General features: G+C 42.7%; 1 protein-coding gene across 1 annotated transcript in view; it reads right to left on the bottom strand.

The window, feature by feature from the left end:
• Positions 1–25,224, bottom strand: part of LOC119161519 (frequenin-2) — a 340,020-nt gene that overhangs the window by 58,575 nt on the left and 256,221 nt on the right. The window contains exons 3-4 of the mRNA XM_037414042.2: positions 24,015–24,063; positions 15,085–15,174 (exon numbers count right to left, since the gene is read on the bottom strand). Coding sequence (XP_037269939.1) covers positions 15,085–15,174; positions 24,015–24,063 — 139 coding nt within the window. The remainder of the gene's footprint in view (positions 1–15,084; positions 15,175–24,014; positions 24,064–25,224) is intronic.

Raw genomic sequence — 25,224 nt, 5'->3', positions numbered from 1 at the left:
TCGCCGTTCTCTTTATCAAGACATTTTTTTTCTTCATCTTGCTTTGTTTCAGTTGGCCGTTCAAGCTCACAAAATTACCCGTCCCTCTTCGTACAAGTAGGCCCGAGAAATCTCGAACAACAGTGTGAAAATACAGAACAAAAGAACGAAAGACAAAGAAACGAAATTCGTTGATGTGCGTTTGTGGCATGGAAATTTCCTCTCAGTCCACGCATTCTTGTCATCGGCTTCTCATATATAAATTGCGATATATATATATATATATATATATATATATATATATATATATATATATATATATATATATATATATATATATATATATATATCCATTTCCGTCCCAGTGGATATACCAAGAAAGCTGGTGCAGAAACGCAACCAGACACACAATTGAAGCAGAAAGCATTTTTGTAGCTTCAGTAAGAGGCAAGCATTATAGTTTTCAACGTTTTTTTTTCTTGAGCCCCAGTTGGTTATGGGGGTGCCTTATAATATGGGCGTAATAGACGAGAAAAAGCGTGCGCACGGTGCGATTAAGTAAACAAAATTAATTTAGGAACACTCATCGCGCAATTAAAATAATTTAAATAGCGCGAGCTGACTGATGTCTTTTTAAAACAATGACGGAAAAAGGTAGCTTTTATAATCAGGGGTTTGCTGGCAATGTGAGAATAACTTTATGTCTGGTACAGTGGACGCCATGCAGGATGGAATCAGATCGTATTATGCCAAACATGCAGAAAAAAAAAAGAAAACTAGGAGTAAGTGTCGGGTGACAAACTTGAAGCCTATACCATTGGAAATGAAATGGGAGTATCCTGGGAATGCTACTACGAGCATGGAGAACGAGGCGTCAGAGGAAGCTAGCGTGTGGACGCTAAGCGCGCTGCGTCCTAGGTTTCTTTACCCTAATGACTTTATGTGCAACTGTTAACCATGAGATTGTTTTTCTTTTTCTCGGACGCAGACAACCCGTTTTTGTGTTTTTTTTCGGTGATTAATCTTCTGACAGGATCAAAAGCAACACTTTTTCGAGAAAGATAGCAGAGCGTTTATCCTGGTGTCCAGTATACTGGACATGGTTCGATTGTGAACACCATGTATTTTCGCTGTACTCAAGGTCCCCGAAAATTTTTCGTCTTGCTTTTCAAAAGGTTCTTAGTTATATAAAAAATTTTCCGCGAATAGCAACGAAAGCGAGAGATACTCTTCTGAAAACCCTTCCTCAGAACCTCTGACCCTGCCTGCAGTGCATTACTCTAATTTGTTTTATCTTTAAATTAAGGACGAAAAGAAGCACTGGCAACGCACACGAGGTAGGAGATAGAGCAGCAACCAGAACATGAATCTGTATAGTAGCCAGTTATTAAGCGAATATTCTCTCCCACATTTACGACGGCACGACGAAAAATTTAAGATCGATGACATAAAACGGCGAACACAATACAAGAAAAATTGTTAGTCTGAAACCCTGCCAGCACTGTAGCTAATACAAGCGGCGCGAGCATTGCAAGATAAGCAGCCCAACGACCCGACGATAAAAGACTTGTGCGAAGAGTACCAGTGTATGTTTGTTTTTTCTTCCGAACTTGACGTTCTCACCAACTTAATCGTACGGAATACAGCGCATTTGTAGCAAGCGTCGAACAACCGGTTTGGAAATGCCTAGCCACAAAGACAGTGTGAAATAAAGAAACACACGCTCTACAATCTGATTAACATGGAGTGCTTCGGTGTTTACTTGTTTAAAATTTTTTAGAGCTATTGCTTGGGGTTATCTCGTCTTAATCGTAGACGTGGAGCCGCACATGAAAGAGGGCTATGAGAGTTCGTGTTTTATGCTTGAGTACCTGCATGTGTGCTTGCGCGCAGCCCTCTGTTCCGTCCTTGTAAATAAAAGGCACCTAGATAGCGTCCTTCATGAGGCCCTTCTTGATGCGCTTGAAGACATCGGCGTTGGAGGCCGGCTCCGGGCACGGATAGTGAGTTAGCGTTCGCCCCTCTTTTATGCCATCATCTGACTGCGACCCGGGGCGGCACCACGTAAATCTTGGATTTCTGCAAGGTGTGACCCTCTGTGCTATACTTTTCAACACAACACTCAATTGCCTACAAAATGAGCTCCCTGTCGTTGCCAGAATCAAATCAGTGCGTACGCGGACGGTGTATGCATATGGGACTACAACTGCGGGCAAGACTACAACGAGGCACGTCATTATCAAAAAACTTGCGTCGTGGTGGTCTTCAACTTGATTGATTGATTTGTGGGGTCTAACGTCCCAAAACCACCATATGATTATGAGAGACGCTGTAGGGGAGGGCTCCGGAAATTTCGAGCACCTGGGGTTCTTTAACGTCCACCCAAATGGTCTACAACTTTCAATAGCGAAATGTGCAGCATTGGCGTTTACGAAGAAAGCAATGATTCACGCGGTATTTAATCTTCGCTGACAGAGCAGCGATTTCGCTGTCATGCTCTACCAATATTTAGGGGTCGTCATGGACCACAACCTTTCTTGGTCGAAGCATGTGAGTGGGCTATGACCCGCGATGGTGGTTTTGTGGCTAAGGCACTCAGCTGCTGACCCGCAGGTCCTGGGATCCCGGCCGCGGCAGCCGCATTTTCGATGGAGGCTAAAATGCTTAAGTTCCGTGTACTTAGATTTAGGTGCACGTTTAGTAAACCCAGGAATCGAAATTTCCGGAGGCCTCCACTTCAGCGTCTTTCATAATTGTATGGTGGTTTCGGGACGCTAAACCACAACAATTATTATTGTTTTATTATAAGTGACTGTGCTATTAAACAAACTAGTTAGTTTTGTAAATTTCATTTCTGTTATAGCAGGACTAAGATGGGGCCCCTATGAGAAAAGTCTTCTATAGTTGTACAAGGCATTGTTTGGGGACTATGAACGGTACAGTTCACCTGTGCTTTAAAGTATGCGTGCAACGTGCCTCTGTACTTTGGAGAGCCTGCAAGCACGAGCACTGGGAACATGCCTCAGCCTGCCACGGTGTTCTTAAACCACTATGGAGGAGTCCATTGTCTACGCTATTCAGGTTTACAAGTCTAGTGAGCCCCTTCAATTTCACCTTAGACTGATCACCTGACGTGCATGTCATCCACTGTCTTCGGTACAGACGGACCGACGAGGCTGCAGCTATACACGATGCCTCGATACGCATAGACATGTGATTCCTTCAGACTTTGCAGCTGCCGTATTCTCCGGAGTACCTTCATGGGCGTTGTTTAAAACATTCTAGTGCCATTTAATAGGCGGTATTTCAAAGAGTTTGCATGTTCCATGTGCTGCGTTCAAGTAGCTTACATTCGCACATTTAGCTGACCAATACAGTGACTTTGCGCTTATATATACACCGATTATTCTGTAACTTCTTCCGCCTCAGCTGCGGCCTTTGCGATCTTGCAACTTGGTATTTGCCGGCAGTAAAATTAAACTACAAATGATTTTCGGCAGCCACGTAACTTGTTGCTATACGGGCAGCGATACGATTTGGGAACTGCTTATCGCCAGATCATTGGACGATACTGTGTGATGAAAAATCATCACTTCAAGCAATTAATTCTTGCTTCATAAGAGGCCAATATTATGTGTTGGCTTCAGGAATTGCCCAAGGATTGAATGTTACACAAAGAAGAGGCCACATGATTATGTTTCAATGGGATTCTGAACCCTGTGGCTTGATTGGCAGTGAGCTAGCTGGTAGTGAAGCAAGAGCGGCAGTATGCAACGTGCACGTGAACGTCGCAATACCGAATTCAAGAAATTATGTTTATACAGTTTAGATCACTCATGCTCAAGGGTGCAGCAACTTACCGGTTTCAAATAAGCCATTGAAAGAAGCCTATGCGGGAAACAGACCCCAATTTGACTTTTCGCCTTTCGGCTAAAAGTAACAGAACACGTGCTAGTGTGCCACACCAGAATCACATCGAAACTACGCGCACCTAATCGGCCGTGTGGACAGCCCAAAATCTGAAGGCTTCCAAGAGCGCAAAACTTCCTCCCATATGTTTTTTGACAGCCAACTATACCAGACACAAAGGAAGATGCTTCAGCACTGGCAGCTATCTGGGTAACAGCAGTTAGTGAAAGCTGAATCTGGTCAGCATTGTGCGATTAGACGGTGTCAGAGAATGCTGCAAATGTTGAAATAAAATTTGATTTGATTTGTTTTGATTTGATAAAGCTATTCAGACCACAATATTACTCTAAAATACCCAGCAGACATCAGCCTATATGGGCCACCACTGCCCATATCGATGTTACTTACATGGAGAAACTGCTACTCTATATAAGAACATTTGTGCACTTTCTTAGATCTGGGCAGGCAAAGGAAAAATTACTCGGTGTGTTGCACAACATGCAATCAAAAGCCTCAAAGTACTACTTCTGTAATAAAAAAAAAAGCTTTAAGAGAGAGTTTTTCTAAGTTTTTAAAAATTCTACTTTTGTGCCAGATGCTTTTTACAACGTATAAAGAGGTTAAGTGTTGTCCGGCTCGCATTATACTCAACACAACAGACGTAATTCTTAAATTACCTGGCCTTCTTCAAGAATATAAATGGTAAGATGAGGTAAGGGGGGGGGGGCTTCGTTGCTTAGTAAGTCGATTTCAAGTGTGACTGCAGCGCATGTGAAGGCAACAGACACACAGGAAGATTGACGAAAACGGGCATTGACTTGCAATAGAAACTCTATTGCGAAAAAGGAGCATATATGAGAAAGCCGATATGACAAAAAGTGTCCCCTTCCAAAACATGAAGGCAAAAGGAGGTCGCCCTCAAAAAGCAACCAAAGGACGACCAGCCTCCTCGAGGTGGACAACAGCGCATCATTGTTTACTGACCATATCCCCTTCAGTGATAACCGCCGCTTCTACAATCCATCTGTTAATCCATCATTCTGTCGTCTTACCATCTAGTACAGTCACATTCGAGATGATAAAAATGAAGATAATGTATGCTGGAGTTTTCAGACCAAAAACCTCTCGTCCAAAAACCTCAATATGGTTATGAGAAACGCTAGTAGAAAGTTTTGGACGCAGCACCCAGCCGCATACTTCCTTTTGTCTCTCGTGTTGTTTGCGATGCCATCATAAATATATTTCAACCAGCCACGCTTGCGAAATTACTACAGTTCATCACTAGTTTTACGCGTTAGTTTAATTGTGAATCAGCGCCTGTGTCACATACTTTATTAATACTTGTTGAGGTTTTACGTGCCAAAACGATATATGATTACGAGGGACGCCGTGGAGGACTCCGAAAATTTAGCCATCCCTTGTTCTTTAACGTCTATTATCATTGCACAGAACACGAGTGATTTCAACTCTGTTGAAATGCGACGGCCGCGACCGGGATCGAACCCGTCCCCTTTGGGTCAGCAGCTGAGCACTGCAGTCGTTACACCGTGACTACAGTTACTGCCGTAACCGCGGTGGTGTGTCGTGTCCTTTCTTCTAGGTTTTGGGTCAGAAATCACTAAAGCTCCACAGCGGATCACAATAGGCACAGAACACCAACTATCCTGTACCTGAACCTTGCGCGAACCATCATTATCAGCATCATCATAATGACTACGCACATTGCAGGACAAAGGCCTCTTTCATGTTCTTCCAGACAACTCGGTCCTGTGCTTGCTGCTGCCACTTTATATCCGCAAACTTCCCAATCTCATCTGCCCACCTAGCTTTCAGTCTCCTCCTCACCCACTTGCCTTCTCTGAGAATCCAGTTTGTTACTCTTAGTGACCAGTGGTTATCCTGCCTATGCGCTACATGCCCGGCCCATGTTCACTTCTTGTTGTTCTTGATTTCAACTATGGTATCTTTAACACCGGTTTGTTCCCTGATTACCTCTGCTCTCTTCTTGTCTCTTAAAGTTACGTCTATCATTTTCCTTTTCATCGCTCGATGCGTCATCCTCAGTTTAGGCTGAACTCTCTTCGTAAGTCTCCGGGTTTCTGCTCCGTAGCTAAGTACCGGCAAGATGCCGCTGTTATATACCTTCCTCTTGAGAGATAGTGGTGATTCACCAGTCATGATTTGAGAGTGCTTGCCAAATGGGCTACACCCCATTCTTATTCTTCTAGTTACTTCAATCTCGTGGTTCGGCTCCTGTCTTAAGTAGACGTACTCTTCTACAACTTAGAGTGCACTGCTACCTATCTCGAAGCGCTGTTTTCTTCCGTTGTTGTAGTACATTACTTTCGTACCTGCAGAATAATTTTAGAACCTACCTTTCTGCTTTCCTTGTCTAATTTATCAATCATGAATTTCAGATCGTCCCCTCAGTTACTCAGCAATGCAATGTCATCGGCGAAGCGCAGGTTACTAAGGTACTCTCTCGTAACTCGTATCTCTAACTATTCCCATTCTAGGCCCCTGAAAACCTCCTGTAAACACGCGGTAAATAACGTTGGAGAAACCATAAACCTTGCCTTACACCCTTCTATATTGTTATTAAGTCGCTTTCTTTATGGAGCACTGTGGTGGCAGCTGGTCATCTATAAATTTCTTACAGGTTGTTTACAATTGTTTTGCCGACACCCTGATTCCGCAGCGTCTACATGATTGCTGATATCTCTACTGAATCAAATGCCTTCTCGTAATCTGTGAAGGCTATATTGCGGTTGGGTGTGTTTGGAGCATTTGCCTATCACCTGAATAATAGTAAGAGAGTGGTAAATTGTTGGGTAGCTTGTTTGGAATGCTGCTTGTTTCTTTGGTTGGTTGAATTCTAATGTTATCTTAATACTGTTTGCAATTTTCTTTGTAAATGGCTAGCTGATCAGCCGGTGATTGTTCAAGTCCTTGTCGTCCCTATTCTTATATATTAGGATGACGTTACCTAAATTATGGACAGAATTAAATGTGTCTGCGTTGAAATTTTGACTTAGCATCCTGGGGAGTTTCAGATTGCGATAACGCAGAAATGGTGGTGTAGTTTTTGAATGAGAGAGAAATGACCTTGCATTCCCAATTACTGCAACGAATACTGACACCTTTTCTTTTATTTTTGTAACGCCAATACGACTGCTGTTGTGCCGAATTTCTCATTATATTATGAAATTGTAATGATAGAGGTAGATAGATATGTGTGGTTTAACGTCCCAAAACCACCATATGAATATGAGAGACTCCGTAGCGGAGGGCTCCGTAAACTTTGAAATTGTAATGAAATTTCGAAAAACAAAAGCCAGCCTAGATTTTCTATATGATTGCTATCGCTATAAAAATTTCTTGAAAACCCTGAAGAGTGTATGCTTTTTGCGGGCTAATGAAGTAGATCCATAGGTATGAATTGCCTGACGAAGCTGCAGGTGTTAAAAACGTTGAGCCTGGCGCTAGGCAGCTTACGTTTAAACAGCAAGTTTGATAGGAGATGATTAGTAAAGAGCAGGCAACACGCTCGTGGTATGAGCGGCTCAGTGAAGGGCTGCCAAGGCTTCATTCAGTATTGGGGAATATGAAACAGGCACAGCGACGCCATATTGCAGATGGTGGAACAATAGACCACGTATATAAGGTTTGACGTTCGTCACATACGGGTTGTACAAAAACACACATGTATTATGGTTGCCATTGTTCTCTGGCGAATTTACGGCGTTGTTGCATTGAATAACGGAAGGCTATAAGGATGAAGCTTGTCGTGTACCTTCGCGTCACCACCGAAATTTCTCTTTCTACTGGCAGGCAGGGAACAGTGATGGCGAGCGGACCAAAGCAGGATAAGCGGCCACACATCATCACTCAGGTCTGCCGCTGTGAAGTTGATGTTTTTTTTTCTTTCTCTCTTGTGACATACCAAGCGTCAAGCTTGACTCATAACCTATAGATCATAACCTATAGATAATAATAAAAAACCCTGAACCACAGAGGGGTGGAATAACTCTTTCATTGGATCGAGGTTTGACGAAACTTTTTAGTTGTTTTTCACTATTGTGCCACATTTACAGTTCGTTTAGTACATTGTCAAATTACCAGCCGATCATGAGCGCTGCTTGTCAGTGAGAAGAGAGACGTTTACCCTAGCTGTGTAGAGCTTAAAAAAGCAGTTTAGCTTGTTGATCTCTTGGGCTTAACGTGGCCTTCTTGGCTGATGCGAGGTTCTTTTTTTTTTTTTTTTGAATCGACGAAGTCGAACCACAGCCTATCAGAAACAATACAAGAATGTCCAAACTCCAGTGCCAGAATAACTTGCAAAGCTGGCTGTCGCACCTACGGTAAATGCGCGGGCCTTTCGTCTCTCGTACTCAGCTCGCGCGGCAGGCAAACCAAGCGCGGCGATTGCGCGGACAATCTCTGTCAGTAGGCGCGGCTGCAAAAGCAACGACGCGAGGGCTTCTTGCGAACACCCGACGTTTTACCTTGATCTTCAAGAGCTTCGTTCCTAAATAAAGCCACAATTTGGCCTCATGGCCGAGCCAATGAAGAGGACAGCAGGTCCGAATCCACAGACGTGCACTTCGGTAAATTTATTTCTGGATTATTTTTATTTTTGGTGTTTATGTATACATACCTACATATACATATGCGGGATATGATGGCGACAACAACGGCGATAAAGCAAATTGACTGAGAATGAGCATATAGTTGTTCTCAAATTAAAAGAAACACGAAGACTGCTTCCAACGTCCGATAAACATATTTTTTTCGTGCGTGCGACTCGAATAACATTGATGCCCTTGGAATCTTTATTGCGAATTTAAATAGAAGTACATAGACGGGGTTGTATTTCGCCCAAATCGAACTGCTACCGCTGTGGCCAAGAGCCGAGCCTACGTCCTCAAGCTCAGAAGCGTGCTGACTTACCTGCAAAGCTACAGAGGCAGGTAGGCAAGAATATTAATTAACAGTTAAAGGTTATATAACATAAAGAATAAGTAATTCATTTGAATAAATATACTAATGAAGTGTTCCCTACACACAGAGGTTTGCAACCTCAAGTGACTTTCAGCTTGAATTTCGCGCTATATATTGGTGAGGGGCCCTGCAACGCTGTTTTATTGGGATAGTCTCCCTATTAGCACATCACACTTCATAAGTCACATGCCTTCAATTTTTCCTAGAATGTTTCAAATACAAGCAGAGTTACGAAATTTTGTTACACGTTTCAAGCAATTTCTTTCTTATTTTGTACCACTTTCAGCGCAGCGAAGTGTGAGCGCCGAAGAAGTAATAAGGATGAAGTTCCTTTCAAACATACGCTCCGATAGCTTGCTGGAGTGTATAAAAGGCAGAGATACCTAATAAAATATTCCCCCCTTGTTTCTAAAGTACGAATTCCTGAGGTTCATTAACGCAAAAAAAAATAAATAAGAGGCGCGAAATACGAGGCGTAATTCAAGGAAGGTTATTAACCGTGCATAGCTTTCGAAACGATATTATTGAACGTGATCTGCCGGACACCCAGCGTGAATAAAATGATTGCTGTAATAAATACTTCATTTCTGTGGACCTCCATGAATGCTTGTAAAGGTAGTTGTTTCCTCTTAAGATATTACACCGTCATTCTGGCTCATAAGGTGTAACAATGACACAGCGCGACAGACGTATCCTTCTTAGTAGGCGTGCCTAAAATGCGCAAGCCATAATTAAGTCCTTTTTTGTCTTAAGCAGAGGAATGTCACAGTATCACTGATTTGATTCTTTCAGCCCAGCGCATCGCTGCACGTTTCCGGCGAAACGATGGAAGCAATGGATCTAAAAATATTCAATCTCTTTTTATTTAGAATATGGCTCCATTCGACAGCTGTTTGCACTTCGTTCTTTTGTTCATCCCTTCCAATACACCAAGCGTTTTCTCGTTTGGCAAAGCAATGTCGACAAGTTTGTTAGGTCTTCTTGGTGCGAGAATACAAGTCGGCCATACAGAACAGCGAATGTGAGACCAATACAAGCGAATCGACCAAAGAGACTGCGATATAGATCGAAATTCCGCACACGTTCTTCATTTAGCGCGCAGGTCCATTTTCTGGTGCAATTTACTTTCCATGAAAGGCGCTTCGGAAATGTTCGCTTTCTTCCACTTTCTAGAAAAGTGACAACCTGATTTGCACGTTACACTCTTACTTACGGGCTCCATGTGCACCAACCCATAAAAAGTTCCTACCAGAACGGAACATATACGTGGCTGTTCAATGAATAAGCCAAGTTCACAGAAGCACCATTTCTCCGAAATTCCAGCAACACTATTTAAACTTTTGAACTGTGCGTGCAATAAGCATTTTCTAAAACCCTGGAAAAAATAATCGCAGCTGTTCATTGATGACTCGCATTCTTCTCAAGCTATCAGCTTGTTTCAGTCGTTGCATTTCTGGCGTCTCATCTGTTTGTCTACGCCGTGAGTATGCCACTGGCTTCACGTTTATTGTGTGAGCATGAGCTGCTTACACTTTTCTAGAGCCTCGAACACGGTACAGTGTGTTTCGATGTGGTGGTGTAGACAAGAAAAATTGTCCGGGAGAAAGCATTCCGGACCTGATGCCCTTTTTCAACCGGGATATTTCATTGTTCTTCGCGGAGCATAATGAGAAATGGTGATGTTTGTTGTGTTGCATGTTGCGAGGCGCATTAGAGAACGCAATGCGCACGAGATAGCACAGCCGATATTTGATGTCGACATATACAGGTACCTTTAGAGTACGGCACCGGGCTCTGACAGCTATCCTTAGCGCCAAAAGTTTCCATAATGTTACGTTGTATGAGACTCGATGGCGTCTCAGGTATATGGAAAGTTCCGGACAGACGTACGAGAAATTTAAAGCAAACTTTATCTGACGTTGCGCAACCCCGCAAATGGTGTCGAGGCTGATGAAGGAACCGCACGGACGCATGCATTTCAATCACGAAGCCTTTCTTTGGAAATGCAGGTACTTTGAGCATTTCTATCTACTTATCTATCTATAGCCCCCTACACCTGAGTGCTCTCGTTATCACCTTTTTTACTTGAAGGCCAAAATTGGTATGCGAAGGTGAGACAATTTGAAAAATATGACCGTCTTCGTGGAGCATAATGTGAAATGGCGATGTTCATTATGTTGCAGGACATTAACAATGTGAAAATGTTGTCGCGAACGTCATCAAACCTTTGCCTCTAGACTCGTTTAGCTCGCCCCTATACGACGGGCCATGATACGTGGTTTTGCTACACAGGTTATTGACAGTTTATAGCAAATCCGGACCGATGAACACAGACATTAGTAACTTAAATGTCAGAGCGTTAAGGGAAACTGACTTGGGCAGCGTATACTAGACGAATGCAAAGATAAAAGTCTAGGATTTCGACAGGAATCGAACTCAAGCGTTTTGTGTGGCCATCAGATGTTCTACTACAGAGCCATACCAGGTCTTCTAACTGTATTTGAAAAAGACGCTATAGAGGCGTAAGCTCGGTGCGACTTCAATAGGGATTGTAGTGCTGACTATATAATTTTATACCGAATAAATACGCATATCATATGCAAGCCTATGAAACAGATTCCATGCCGTATTATTATAAATTATGGTTTCAATCTTGAATTCATTTCATAGCAGTCTAATAGACTTCCCTTTTGTATTCCTAGGATTTAGCAAGCTATATTCAAGCGTTGCTCAACCCTGGAGAGACGCGTTAACGATACGTATGGTCACGCCATAAACTGAATATCGTTTACGTGATACTTACATTTCTTACGTAGGTGTTGAGGTGACCTTTTATCAGCACGCTGTGGGCCTCTCGATTCCAAAAAATTACGCATTTTTACCGATAACACTTGCCTTGAGGGAGTGAGTATCTTCGGTTAAGCTAGCACTTCTTTCAGCGTTGTCACTCGTGCAAAACAAATCAGCTTATCTATTAGAACGCACATGGTCCAGGACACACTCGTCAGAAGACGCAACTATCGCAAGGTGTCGCCTCGCAGAGCAAAGCCCCTCAGAGAAAAGCGACGACAGCGATGAAAACTAAGCCGGCATTAAGTAACTACCGAAAGGACAAGAACAAAATAAGGTGGGGGACGTATTATGATAATTCAAGGGGAAGCGCTTTACTGTTCGAAGCGACATCGGGTTGCCTTCGAACACGTAGTTATAAAGCAAGATTCAATAAAGAAGAGGAACAATGTATACGCTGTGGGGGAGCTAAAAAACGGTGGAACATGTTCTGATTCATTTCGGGGATATCTACCCAGGTACACGTGCGGGTACAAGCCTACATGAGGCTTTGGGTTTTAGGGACAAACATGGAAAGCTGAACACGTCTGCGATAGAAGCAAGTAAGAGACGGTTAGAGTATTCGGGGCAGAAAAGTAGACATAAAGGACAGAAATAGCGGGAAAATGAGGTCATTCTGCCTGAAGAGGAAAATAGATACAACATAAATTTACAATTTTTTGTTATAATAAGATCTATTTCTTCTAATTAGATCAGGCATTAGGCCAACATAAAAAGGAGTTTTCTTTTTTTTCTAGCGAGCTTGGTGGCACATATGTCACCGTTCCGTTATAAAGGGGACCTTCATAGCATCCATCAATCTATCTGGCTGCCCGCACGCTTTGCATATACGGGGATGCGGCTGTACAGTCCTTGGCAATTGAAAGTCCATATAGGAGCCCGTGGTAGCTGGCCGTGAGGGTGAGAGCGTTAGTGACGCATAGTGATTGCGTCCTGTAAACAGATGTTCAGTCTTTGTTTCTCAGTTGCACCGGAGGAGCGCTGCAATCCTTCGTAAGACACCCGTAACGCAAGCTGCGCTGTGCCAGCGCGGCTTTCAAAACCACAGACTGAACGGTTGTCTGCCGTATGCCGTCAGCACGCTTAACGAAGGCTCTCGACCCCACCATGATTCTCACACACAGTTACCACGTGCTTCTAGTATAGCTTTCGCTTAACATATGAATGACCCTTTTAACCAAAAGGGCAGCGGTGCTACCGAGATGGCGATATGTGGTAGCGACGCGAAACTCACTCGAGTGATCTGTTACTCTTGCGTCACCAAAAGCAATAAATTCAATGATGCTCGCTTACTTTAAGCAGGCGAGTGATGCCAAAATCAGCGCTGCCCGTCCCAACAGCGCGATAAAAAAATATCTTGACGCCTATGACTTTTAAGGGCATTGCGGCCGCTATGCTCTAAGAGCCTAATGTTTCGCTACACACGCGCACTGGCTCAGCCTCTCTGTCTGCCTACATACAATAATCTCCGGGGTTTCACTTCTGAAAACCCCAACATGATTATGAGAGACGCTGTAGCGGAAGGCTTCGGAAATTTTGATAATCTGGTGTTTTTTGACGCTCACTGACGTCGCACAGCACATGGGCGCCTAGGATTTCTCTTTCATTTAAATGTGGCCACAACCCACGGATGAAAATCTCGACCTTTGGGTCAGCAGGCACCTACATAACTTGGAAAGTTATTGCGGAATATACGAAAGGTGGAAGGGACCAAATTTTTTTCTAATGTGTTATTTCTGAAGTGCGTTGTAAACTAAACTACATGTGCACTATCACTGGGGTCTTATTGTAAATCTCTTTGACATGCTCCGCACAAATACTTCTAACTGCTTCTTTTGATTACACACCAAGTCATCTAAAAATGCTTGGTGCTGCTGTGCGTGCTAATGTATAACTTATTATCTCTTTCCTTTTTTCCCTATTTATTTTTTTCCTCGCATTTTTCCTACCTTCGTGTAGGCTAGCAAACTGGGTGCAACCTAATTGACCTCTCTGCCTTTGCTTTCCTTTCTTTCTTTCTTTCTTTCTTTCTTTCTTTCTTTCTTTCTTTCTTTCTTTCTTTCGGCATCTTTAGAGACACATTGTGACACCTAGACAAACCTTGACCTCTTTGATAGTGACATAAGCTTCTTGAAGAGACTAGAATTTACGAGAATAGTAAGTCAAATAACTTGTGCCGTTCGCAAAGATTCAGAATGACGCTCAAGAATAAGCAAAATTTTTCCAATTGTTCTTCCTAAACATTACAATAAAAATAACACCACCTCCCACTAAAAGGAACCATGTGGAGATGCGAAACTGCGCTGTTGTCTACTTGTGTTTCCACTTGTAGTTTTAATATTTGCATGTTTCCGTGTATGTTTAATTTGTGTGTAGAGGTATGTATATGTTGTGCACCGCTTATGTTACTCGCCCCTCCCTCTCAATTCTTTGTATTACCATGTGTGTGCCACAAAGTGAACACCCAGGTCTGCTAGGAGAGTGCAGCGTAGTGAGCGCGTGCAGCAACGAGCCCACAGCTGTCACAGAGAGCGAAACGGGAGAGTAGAAACGAAGCGGAGGGAGCACTCTGCCACTTCTCACATTCTCACGCCCACGCAACGAGAGAGTGGGAGTTGGCGCATGCTCAGTGAAAGAGTGGACAGTCACCGAGGGACGGACACAGCTCCGAGCGAAAGCTGCTTTGAATCAAAAACAGTACAAGCCTCGAACGGAAGGCGAACCATTAATAGAGAGAGAGCAAGATTACTGTCAACCATTTGAGGCGCAGGTAGGACAATAGCCGGCTGCATGCCAAGCTAGCCCCGCCTATTTCAATATCACCACAGCCACCACCACCACCAACTCAACAGCAAGATTAGAGTCTTGAAATTGGACTCTTCAGTCGGCCTTCAAGACATAAGCGCTGACGTAACATAATACGCAAGGCAAACCTTGCGCAGTAGATGTTGGAGCCATAAACACCGCGCAGCGTTAGTTTAGTCAACAGCAACACCAGCAGTGATATAGCTGTCTAACATGTGTGTTTCACAAGATGAGATCGATAGGAAACTGTCAACGTAGAACGTAGTCAAAACACGAAAACGCAATAAGCATCTCCACACGTTGGCTTGTTCCGGACGCCAAGGCATGCGTCTGGAGCCTTGTATGTGTGCCTGGATGTCCTCAAAACTTTATACTGGTGTGTACAAAAAATATAAGCAAGGGGCCATGTAGTCCTGTTGACGAATATCTTTTTTGTCATTGAGGCCGCTCGTGTAATTTTGATTTAGTTATTTCTAGTTTGCATTATTTTATTATTGGGAGCTTTGGCAGCTTTTTTTTTTCCTGCTGACTGTACCTTACCTTGTTCTCGTCGAAGACCCGGAAAATCAGCGAAGTAAACTTAGAAGGATCTCCCTGGGGGAAGAAAAGCTTGTATATCCTCAGGAATCCCTGCGGTAAGAAAGGTCGTTTGTGAATGCAAGTGGCTTGAAGAGAGCACGCGGCAAACTTAAAGTAATTGAGAAATAAGAATCATGCACTAGGCGCAACAGAATATTCAACCACGAAGGCTTACTGAAAACGTTATAGTTGTAGATTTTTTTAAAATAAAAAGTGGCAGTGTCACCACCAGGGGGAAGCAAGGAACGCGATAGCAATACGAAGCGAGGGTGGCAGCCAGCTCTTTTGAATCCTATCTCACGCAACTCAGTAAAACACTGGTGAAAGAGGGTACGGCCACTCCAAAACACTTTTTGCACAGTCTATTTCGGTGAAGTGCTTAGCACGTAGAGAAATACATCAGCTGCCCGTTGATGTCAGTAGATATAGACAGATAGTGGGAATGCCACCGATGGTGACCACGCCCGTAAAATCATAGTTCATAGTTGCTGCTTGAGCATGCCGACTCCTCGCGTCTCCTCATGCTTGTTAAATACGCGCGGGGTGTTTCTTCACTGCTTGAGCATTCGACGGCCTGTCTAATCTCATGAAATCTTATGGCATCCAACCCCTTTACGACAGAGATGGACTGGTTCGTTTGATCTTTGTTTCAGCCGTGTTCAGTGTCTTCGCTCAAGCTCTATTACCCGCGCTAGAACGTACGATCTGGTGGAAGATGTTATCATTTTGCATTTGATACAAGGCCTGACGGTGACGGCCCAAATTCATCGAGACTGTCCACACAATCGCTAATAAAATAAAAAAATATCAATAGAGATGCACAATTTTCACTGCGTCTCGTACAGAACAGTATTTGTTCACTGGCGACATTATTACCTAAATTTACATTAAGAAATTTCACATCCTCAAACTGCCAGCAGTGTCCGAAGCGTGGTGTAATGAAGTGCCCCGAAATATATTTGGCAGCGTATAGAATACATTAACGCTCACCGAGTAGAAAGTACACGAATGTTACTGTTTCTTAATTTTTGATCCATTGCAATTGAACACACGGCCAAGTACTTATGAGCTGAACGCCATAGACTTCAAGGGGCTGCAGCTTGGAGTAAGAGGGTTGACTAACGTAGTTACTTATTTTTTTGCGGTCACTTTCAAAGAGCCTTCCATTATCGCTCTCACGCGCTTGCGCCTAATTAACGAGTCATTAAGTCAACTTTAGAACCTCCGACTTATGAGATACATTATCATGAGGTTTTTTTTGTAATAGAATGATGTTACCATATTTTTTGAACTTCAGAAGACGTTGAAGTGAAGCTCATAAACCCGCACTGTTTCAAAACAAAAAGTTGTATTTTCACAGTCCGTCAAACCCTCCTCAGTTCATTTTTTCTATTCTTAAAAAAATATTTTGAACCAAATCAAATATGGCCTTCATCATGGCTTCAGATCTGTCGCTATGAAAAACAGTAGTACCTCAAACAACCTAATGCGTAAGGGCCACATAAGCAAGGTTCTTTCAGACTTGCTGGTCGGTGAATATATGATGTCCTGAACGCATATGCGAGTCGCAATGCTTCCCAGATATTCTCCTGAATTCCAGTGATAATGGAAAAGAAAAACACACTTGTAGTGCACGATAGTCAAAATAATGTCAAGCCTTTCACTACAGCATTCATCACTCCTAAACATGCTGCATATAGGACGAGAAAAACCACAAGTTGTAACAAATACACATAGAAGAAATGATCCGACTGTTCCTGCTGTGCGAGTACAAAACGACGATATATTTTGATGGGAAATGACCAAGTATTAAATCTTGAGTACCCAGCCAGAGTGCTTAGAGCTTATGTATAGAATAGATGAAAGGCACGTCCATTTTTCATGGCGTGAGATTCAAGATGTGAACACAGAAGCACCACTCAATCAAGAACGTTCCTGATGTTAACGCCCGTAAAGCTGTTGAGGTTGATAAAGCATCACTACCAAGCATTGTTTTTCACGCTGTCCTAAATAAAAGCCCCACTTTCCATATGTACCTCGTACGTTTGGTATAGGTTTTTATCGATGGACGTATTTTTCGTGTAGAGAAATACGTCAGATTTTATATATGAGTCATTCCATGCCAAACATCCCAACCACTTTAACGACCATCTGAAATGTAGTTGAAAAAAAAAATGAGCTAATTTACTGCATTGAAAACAGTAAAATGGTACAATATTTCAGAGAGAAAATTTTTTTTTCACGTGGCTGCCTTCTGAACTTCACGGAATGTCATATGGGTGGTGTTTCTTCTGAAAAAATTTATTTTAAAAGTACCGCTCCTTCTTTATATACCATGCATGCATGCATGCTTGCTCGGTCTACAAGTTAAGTAAAGGTGCTTGTGTAATGTTTTTAAAGCTCATCACTATTAGTTCTATTTTACTGGCACATACGCCTCCAAGAATTTTGCCAAATCGTGTTATGTTTGCATTTTGTCTACTATTATACTGCACAATTTATGAATATCTAAGAAGTAAATACTTAGTACAGAGCAAGTATATTAAAAAAAAACACCTTTAAAACTTTCAAGCTGCTAAACGACGTTTGAAAAAAAAATTGACAAATTTTACAAAATTGTCATTTTTAACCAAATAGACACGCAATTCGCACCGTGTGGTGGTTCAATTAAAAATAACATTTATACCTAAATTGCAAGCAAATAAACAATTCTTTTCGTATGGCAAGGTTTATCATCACATTTCTTTGTTTTAAAGAAGAAAACAATTTTTGAACTTTACCCATTGACGACAAAGAGGAATTTTAAGGCGGCAGCTGTCGTATGACCAAATGGAAAGATAGTCGCTAACGGGAACGTACTAAAGAGTTTCCTACCTTAAAAGAAAAATTATAATGATAAGGGTTTTCATGTAAAAAAACTGCTTATTTGCTTTTGATTATGTATGAAGGTAATTTTCAATCGGACCACCACATGGTGCAAATCGCGTCTCAATATGAACAAAAATAACTATTTTGTGAAATTTGTGATTTTTTTGAAAGTTTAGCAGCTTGAAAGGCGTAAAATAATTTTTTCCAAAAATATACATTCTGCGGAGTAAGTATTCATTACTCGGATACCCATACAAAGTTCAGTATTGGAATAGAACAAATGCAAACTTGACACATTTTGACTGAATTCTCAGAGACGTATGTGCCAGTAAAATTGAACTAATATAACACGTTACACATCAAACACGTTACACAAGCACCTTTACTTGACATGTGGACAAAATTTGGCATAGAAAAAAGAAGGCTATTTTTAAAATAATTTTTTCAACCAACAACACCCAAATGAAATTCTAGGAAATTCAGAAGGCAGCCACGTGACCAAAAATGTTTTCTCTTCGAAATATTTCTGCAGTTCACTGTTTCCAATGCAGTAAATTAGCCCAACTTCTTTAAATACATTTGAGATGGTCACCAAAACACCTGAGACGTTTGGCGTAGAATGGCCCATCTGCGCAAAACGCATTCTCACACATTCATCAAGCTTGTAATAGTGTGCCAGTTGAATTCTTATGCTGATCAGCAGAAAGGGCAACCTGGATCCAAACAGACTTCCACGAGCAACGTGGAAAGGTCATCGTTTCTTGTAAAGACAGCGTTTGCGCTTTTTTAGGTGGTGAATGCACAAAGCCTGCCTTACATAAGCACGAATCGAATTCGGACAATGGGTCTGAAAAAGCAAAAAGGCTAAATAGTGGCTAAAAACGAATTACCCTGACGAAATGAATAATTCTCGCAGGGCGTGTATTCCTTCAGATTGCACGGAGAAATAATCCAGCGTGATGGCTACCAAAGCACAGCTTGCGCGTCTTTTGAAGCAATGTCAACGCACAACTTTTCAAAGAACAAGCCCATTTTACCTAGGTAAACAATTTCTGGAGCCCCCTTAAAAAGCGTGAGGGATACTGAAACAAGAGGTTGTGCAATCTGCCTTTCACGAGTGCATTTCGATGGCAGTGGTTGCATAACGGCAATATTCCGAGTCAAGCACATGTCTCCAAGACACTGCCAAGAATTCAACTGGAATGTCAAGCAAAAGGAAAAAACAAGACAGTGCGTACACTATGTTGTTGGAGGGCGTAGCCTAAATAAGCAACAGTGTCCGAGATCTTTTGCGTATTTTTGTATTGTGAATGCGTAAGTTCATGCAGGTGAAATGAATTGAATAAATGAATCGGCCACCAGTTGGTTAATCGACCTTATCTATCTATCTATCTATCTATCTATCTATCTATCTATCTATCTATCTATCTATCTATCTATCTATCTATCTATCTATCTATCTATCTATCTATCTATCCGTCCGTCCATCCGTTCGTCCATCTGTCTGTCTAGATTTGTGGGGTTTAACGTCCCAAAACCACCATATGATTATGAGAGACGCCGTAGTGCAGGGCTCCGGAAATTTCGACCACCTGGGGTTCTTTAACGTGCACCCAAATCTGAGTACACGGGCCTACAACATTTCCACCTCCATCGAAAATGCAGCCGCCGCAGCCGGGATTTGATCCCGCAACCTGCAGGTCAGCAGCCGAGTACCTTAGCCACTAGACCACCACGGCGGGGCTCTGTCTGTCTCTCTGTCTCAACATTTACAGATACTTTTTTCAGTTTCCGAACACGTCACTTCGCTTACGGGGAGCAGGTGGCCAGCTACAGTTCCCACCCCCGCGTCTCTGCAGTCGAACTTTGCACCAAGCAAAAGAGGGTCGTCTGCTACAGCTAGGCACGGCGTAGCCGGTGTGCAGCATTCACACAACAATTTCATGCGAAAAGCCCCACACCGCTACTTATTGTTTTAGGCACTAGCAGTATAACGTCGGGCCTAAATGCGTGTGCGGAGTCTTTCCGTGTTCCTGGTAAAAGTAGTAGCTAGCGTAAGCGTGCTGCTGGTCGAGAATTTGTCGATTAAAGAGCTGATAGATACGTGGCGTTTAACGCTCCAAAACCACCATATGATTATGAGACACACCGTAGTGAAGGGCTTCAGAAATTTTGACCACCTGGGGTTCTTTACCATGCACCGAAGTCTGAGCACACGGGCCTACAACGTTTTCGCCTTTATTGAACCTGCAGCCACCGCAGGCGGCATTCGATCCCGCTACCTGTGGGTCAGCAGCCGAGCACCTTAGCCACTAGGCCACAATGGCGGGGCATCGATTAAAGAGTCGTTTTGCCAACTTGTAACTTCTTGTTCTTCCATGTGTTACAAGCAAAATTTAGAGCTCAATTATATAAGCTGCGTCTAAACTAAGCCTCGGTAAAAGCTGTGACTCATCTGGTTCCAGCTTAGTTGTTTAAAAGCTATTTTCGCGAGTCTTAGCATAGGAATCTTCGACACTGTGCACATTGACTTTGCGCAGCGATAAGCACCTCGGTTGGCCATACCCGAAAGGAAGTTGAAACCAAGCTTTTGCTGTGAGGTATCAGCCACGTTTATTATCCCAGTGAAATGACGCCATTTATCTGTTCAGCTGGTTTGAACCAATTCACTTTCTTCTTAAGTATTCAGATTTATGGGTGCCTATATGTGGATAATACTTGTGATTATCCAAACAAAAGATGCAACTCTTTTGTGAAAATACGAAAAACCTTACTGTGTTGACACAAGAACACTTGTCATGATCACACACTAGTTTAAAAGTATGTTGTGTTTTACCTATGAAAAAGAAACTGCATCAGATATACACTTGTCACAAGCATTCAAATTTCACACAAATCCTTCCTGTAACATTTCGGGCTTGCGAGCAGCAAACAAAGAATGAGACAATCTATTGTGTACATATACCCGTTAAGTGGTTTTGCTTCTTGTTGTATGTTGGATGTACTATGAGTGGACACTTTCTGCATTTGAGGTAAATTTTAAACGAGATCATATAGAGTCGTTAGAGATGCAGTCTTCAATTTTTTTTTCACTCAGCCAGCGTACCTAGAGCTTTCTCCGTTCTCGAGTGGCGGTGGCACAGATTGAACATTTCCTTATTTCGCTGGTTGCAATCTGCGGCTTATTCTTGGTTGTTTTTGCCATTTTTTTTCTTCGGTGTTCTCACCAAAAAGACACAAGACACACATACCGGTGTCGGCACCAGTTAGGCCCACACAGTCCTAGTGATGAATATTTCTTAGCGATGCACTTTCTCTTTTCGCTGTGTCAACAGGCGGACAACCGAGCCTATTAAAAGACGGTAAACAGCACAACATACATGACGGCCTTTATATCTTTGAGTGACCGCATTGGCATATCAAAAAGTAACTTTTTTAGCAATTTTCCGTTCACCGAAACCACGTAGGTTAAATTCTCGCGAATTGCAGCGCTCTTGAGGATGCAGTAGACGTATTCTTTGTATTATGCATAAGAAAAAACTAATATCGGAAGTTTTCCGCCTCCTGAGGGACAGCTAAACTCTAGTTGCAGGGAAGCTGAATTGAACCACATTTTTTCCCTCAATAACTAAAAAAAAACTGGTCTCCTCCGAAGGAGCGGGTACCGGTTGCAGAGATTGTTCTGGCAGATTGCAAGGCAGCAGCAGTTGGTTGACGTAAAGGTACCCTTTGATTGATTTGTGGGGTTTAACGTCCCAAAACCACCATTTGATTATGAGAGACGCCGTAGTGGAGGGCTCCGGAAATTTTGACCACCTGGGGTTCTTTAAAAAGGTACCCTTTCTTTGGCGACCTTCGTCTTTTGCAGCTTCAGGACAAGTACACTGGGTAATTCGTAAATAAACAAGGAACTGCATCCCCCCTCAACGTCCACGCATCTTGCTCATTTTCAACTTGACCATTTGATGATGTGCTTATATGTCTTCAGAATGTCGCTTTCTTGAAAGTGAACATAATCCACCTTGCGCGTCTTTTCCAAACTTTTGTCCACGCGTTAATGAATCTTTACCACTTTAGCAGCAACAGCGGGTCAGACGGTGGAGAGAAGTGGTGTTTTTCGGAGCTTTTTTTGTACCTGATGGAGCGCCCGTGCACAAAATACATCGCTGTTATGTCTGGAAGGTCTCAGCTCTGGCGCACGGGATAGAAGCAACAGTAGAATCAATCTCGGGAGACGTACACACGTGCTCAGTGCGTCCACACGTGGTCGACCGTGCCCACAATGTCAACAATCAGAAAGTTTCTTACATCGTAGATGTTTGAGTGGCTTCGTGAGTGTAGGCACCTAGTTGTCTTCAGTAGATTGTGTAAGCATGCCACGTGAACAAAAAGTAACGAGACATGCACAAAGAAGAAAAAGTGGAAAAGTCACAGCTTTGCCGCAAAGGCGAAGCAATGAATGCGATAGGAGCAAATTGGAAAGTCACACACAGAATGGCAAGCAGATATAAATGTGCCCCGCACTTCTAGTGCACAAATGACGCGCGGAACATACTCACAGGTACATATGAATGCGAATAAGCGCCTCAGTTGTTACTTCACTGTGTCTAAAAAGCGCGCCCTTTTCGTAAACGGAGGCTGGGTAACAATTGCAGTGACCGTTGTGTGCCCTGTAACTACAACAGAATCGTTCCAGTGCAAGCCGAACGCCAGCCAAGCCGTCTGATCCTCCCCACCGGGCGCTCGAGAGATCGCCCACTCCCTTCCTTTCCGCGGGCCAATGTACGCGTGAGAATCCCGGCTGCGGCGGCTGAATTTCCGATGGAGGCGGAAATGTTCAAGGCCCGTGTGCTCAGATTTGGGTGCACGTTAAAGAACCCCAGGTGGTCGAAATTTCCGGAGCCCTCCACTACGGCGTCTCTCATAATCTTATGGTGGTTTTGGGACGTTAAACCCCACATATCAATCAATGTACGCGTGAGAGATGAGATCCGCCGCGCGCTCATTGCACCATCTTGCTGATAATGCTGAACAAAGATAGCATCCCTCTTTACCCCCCGAGATGCCTGCCAACAGCGGCAAATGGTAGATATATAGCTTGCCTTTGAACGTTGAAGGAGGTGTCCCCCGATGGCTCAGTGGTTAACGCCTTGCATTCGCGATGCGGGGGTCCCACGTTCGACTCCGCGCGTGGGAGCCTTTTTATAGATTTTATTCCTTCTAGCGTTTTCGTATATATTGATACGTATACATAAACTGTGAGTGACCACGAAGCCAACGCCATGCAAAGTAAAAGTCAGACAACGTAAAACAGAAGGACGTAAAACGCCATAATCACTTTAAATTAGATAGTGCGTCCATAAGCTGTAGCTGCATGTAAAAAAAAGATGGAACTCAATCGTCATATCGAGGAATTTCGTTACCAAAAGTGGACAATCGGCATCTGTGAACGCGAAGTTTGTGACTTCGGGAATTGATTTGGCGAGCAGAAATTGCTTCAATGTGACGATAGGTAACGTACAAGAAGCAGGACAGTGAGCACAACCACTCACGTGCTTTTTCAGAGACATTACAGTGTCGTAGCCGGTTGAAGCATAAATATAAATGTAAAATTATCGCTATGCACTTACATGACCGTTCTTGTGCATACTAGTCATCGCCTATCGGTAAATAATTATCAAAGCCTTACGATTCTTCGAAGGGAATGCCAGACATCTCCTTAAATTTTATTGCGATGGCTGTGTACCTAAACGAACAGTATGCTATAGTTAGTTTATCTGAGCTGCAAATGAAGTAGTCGTGTCGGCTTTCGCTGAATATTGGTATCCGCTTTTAAGTTGTGCGAAGTTGCTTCTGTTCAGCTTGTACTCTAGCTTGTACAGCCCGCCAATCTGTTTTATTAGTGTAATTTCATGTTTTCTAAATACTTCTTTGCACAACGCAAATATAATGCAAAAGCATCAAAGCACTAGTATGAAGGATAAAAGCTCAAGTTGAAGCAACGCCGCAGACACCATGCTTACCTGCTCAGTGAGATGTCCTGAAGGACAGTCTTTGACAAAGCCCTTGTACCTGTGTGGAGACAAAAGTGACAAGATTGGGGCAGACTGGAATGGTATAATGAGCTCCGCTGGAGAAACATCCTGCTGAACACGGGAACGTGCTCTTCTTAAGAAAAGTGCCCTATAACACGTGATGATGATTCCGCGATAAAATCGATCTTGTCTGGCGGCTACTTCCATACCTAAACGCAAAATTAAAGAATTCAGTTATAACCAGGCATTGAGAAATTCCCAGTTCTGGGATCAAGTGCAGTTTGTGTGCCCGAATCCTCCCAAAATTCTGGTGTTATTTTTATTTTGAGGTGTTACTTTAGTGTCCGCCTATAAGGCGGATATAGCTTTTTCTTTCGTTTATAATGAAGCATTTAGAGCAATTTCTCGAAAACACTAAAGAACCGAACAATCTTTGGAGCTAAATCTTTGCAAAAATGCATTCCTAACCCTTCTACTGGAGTGCCTAATTTAAATAATTGTAAGAACGTACTTCATGACAACACATTCTCCCCATACAATTAAAATAATCGTTGAGGTAGAGGTTTCCTTGGTTTGTGCATCGTTTGCTTAAGTTGGAACATTGTTTTGGTCCAAACAGCTTAAAGTACTTAACGAAACTTAAAGTCGAAATTTAAGGGTTTGATTTTTTTTTCTTGGGCAAAATGCTAATGAGAACCAGCAAAAAATGACGCCAAGGAAAGTATAGGGCATGTTATCAGTAGTAAATGTAGTGTAATTCTGAAGAAAGAAAAGTGGACGAAAAGACAACTTGCCACTGGCAGGGACCGATCCTGTGACCCTCAGTTATTTTATGTTCCCCTTTAATTTCTTCACGTTTTGTGCAGCTTCATGGTTCAGTGCGCTGTATGGTTATCATACGTGAGCTGCAGGCTAGCTTAGAGAACTGGTAGAAAGCACACGCGCTGCTTTTTACAAGAAAAGTACATGAAAGTTAGCGCTACCCTTCGATAAATTTATTCATCGAAACGGTCATTTGGTGATTTGTGTAACTAAATGCTCCAAACAAACAATTTTATGTTGCTCTTTAACTTCGCAACCAATGGGACCTTGAAAACAAAAGAAATTCATGGCGCCATCAATACGAACAAACTCGTCAAATAACAAATGAATGCTTATGTGTCGACGTTCGTAAGTAAACTATGCCACATGTCAGCTG

The sequence above is a fragment of the Rhipicephalus microplus genome, chromosome X (genome assembly GCF_043290135.1).
Source record: "Rhipicephalus microplus isolate Deutch F79 chromosome X, USDA_Rmic, whole genome shotgun sequence".
Lineage (NCBI taxonomy): Eukaryota > Metazoa > Arthropoda > Arachnida > Ixodida > Ixodidae > Rhipicephalus > Rhipicephalus microplus.
Note: the sequence above shows the minus strand (reverse complement) of the source record. Positions and strands in the feature narration are given on the sequence as shown.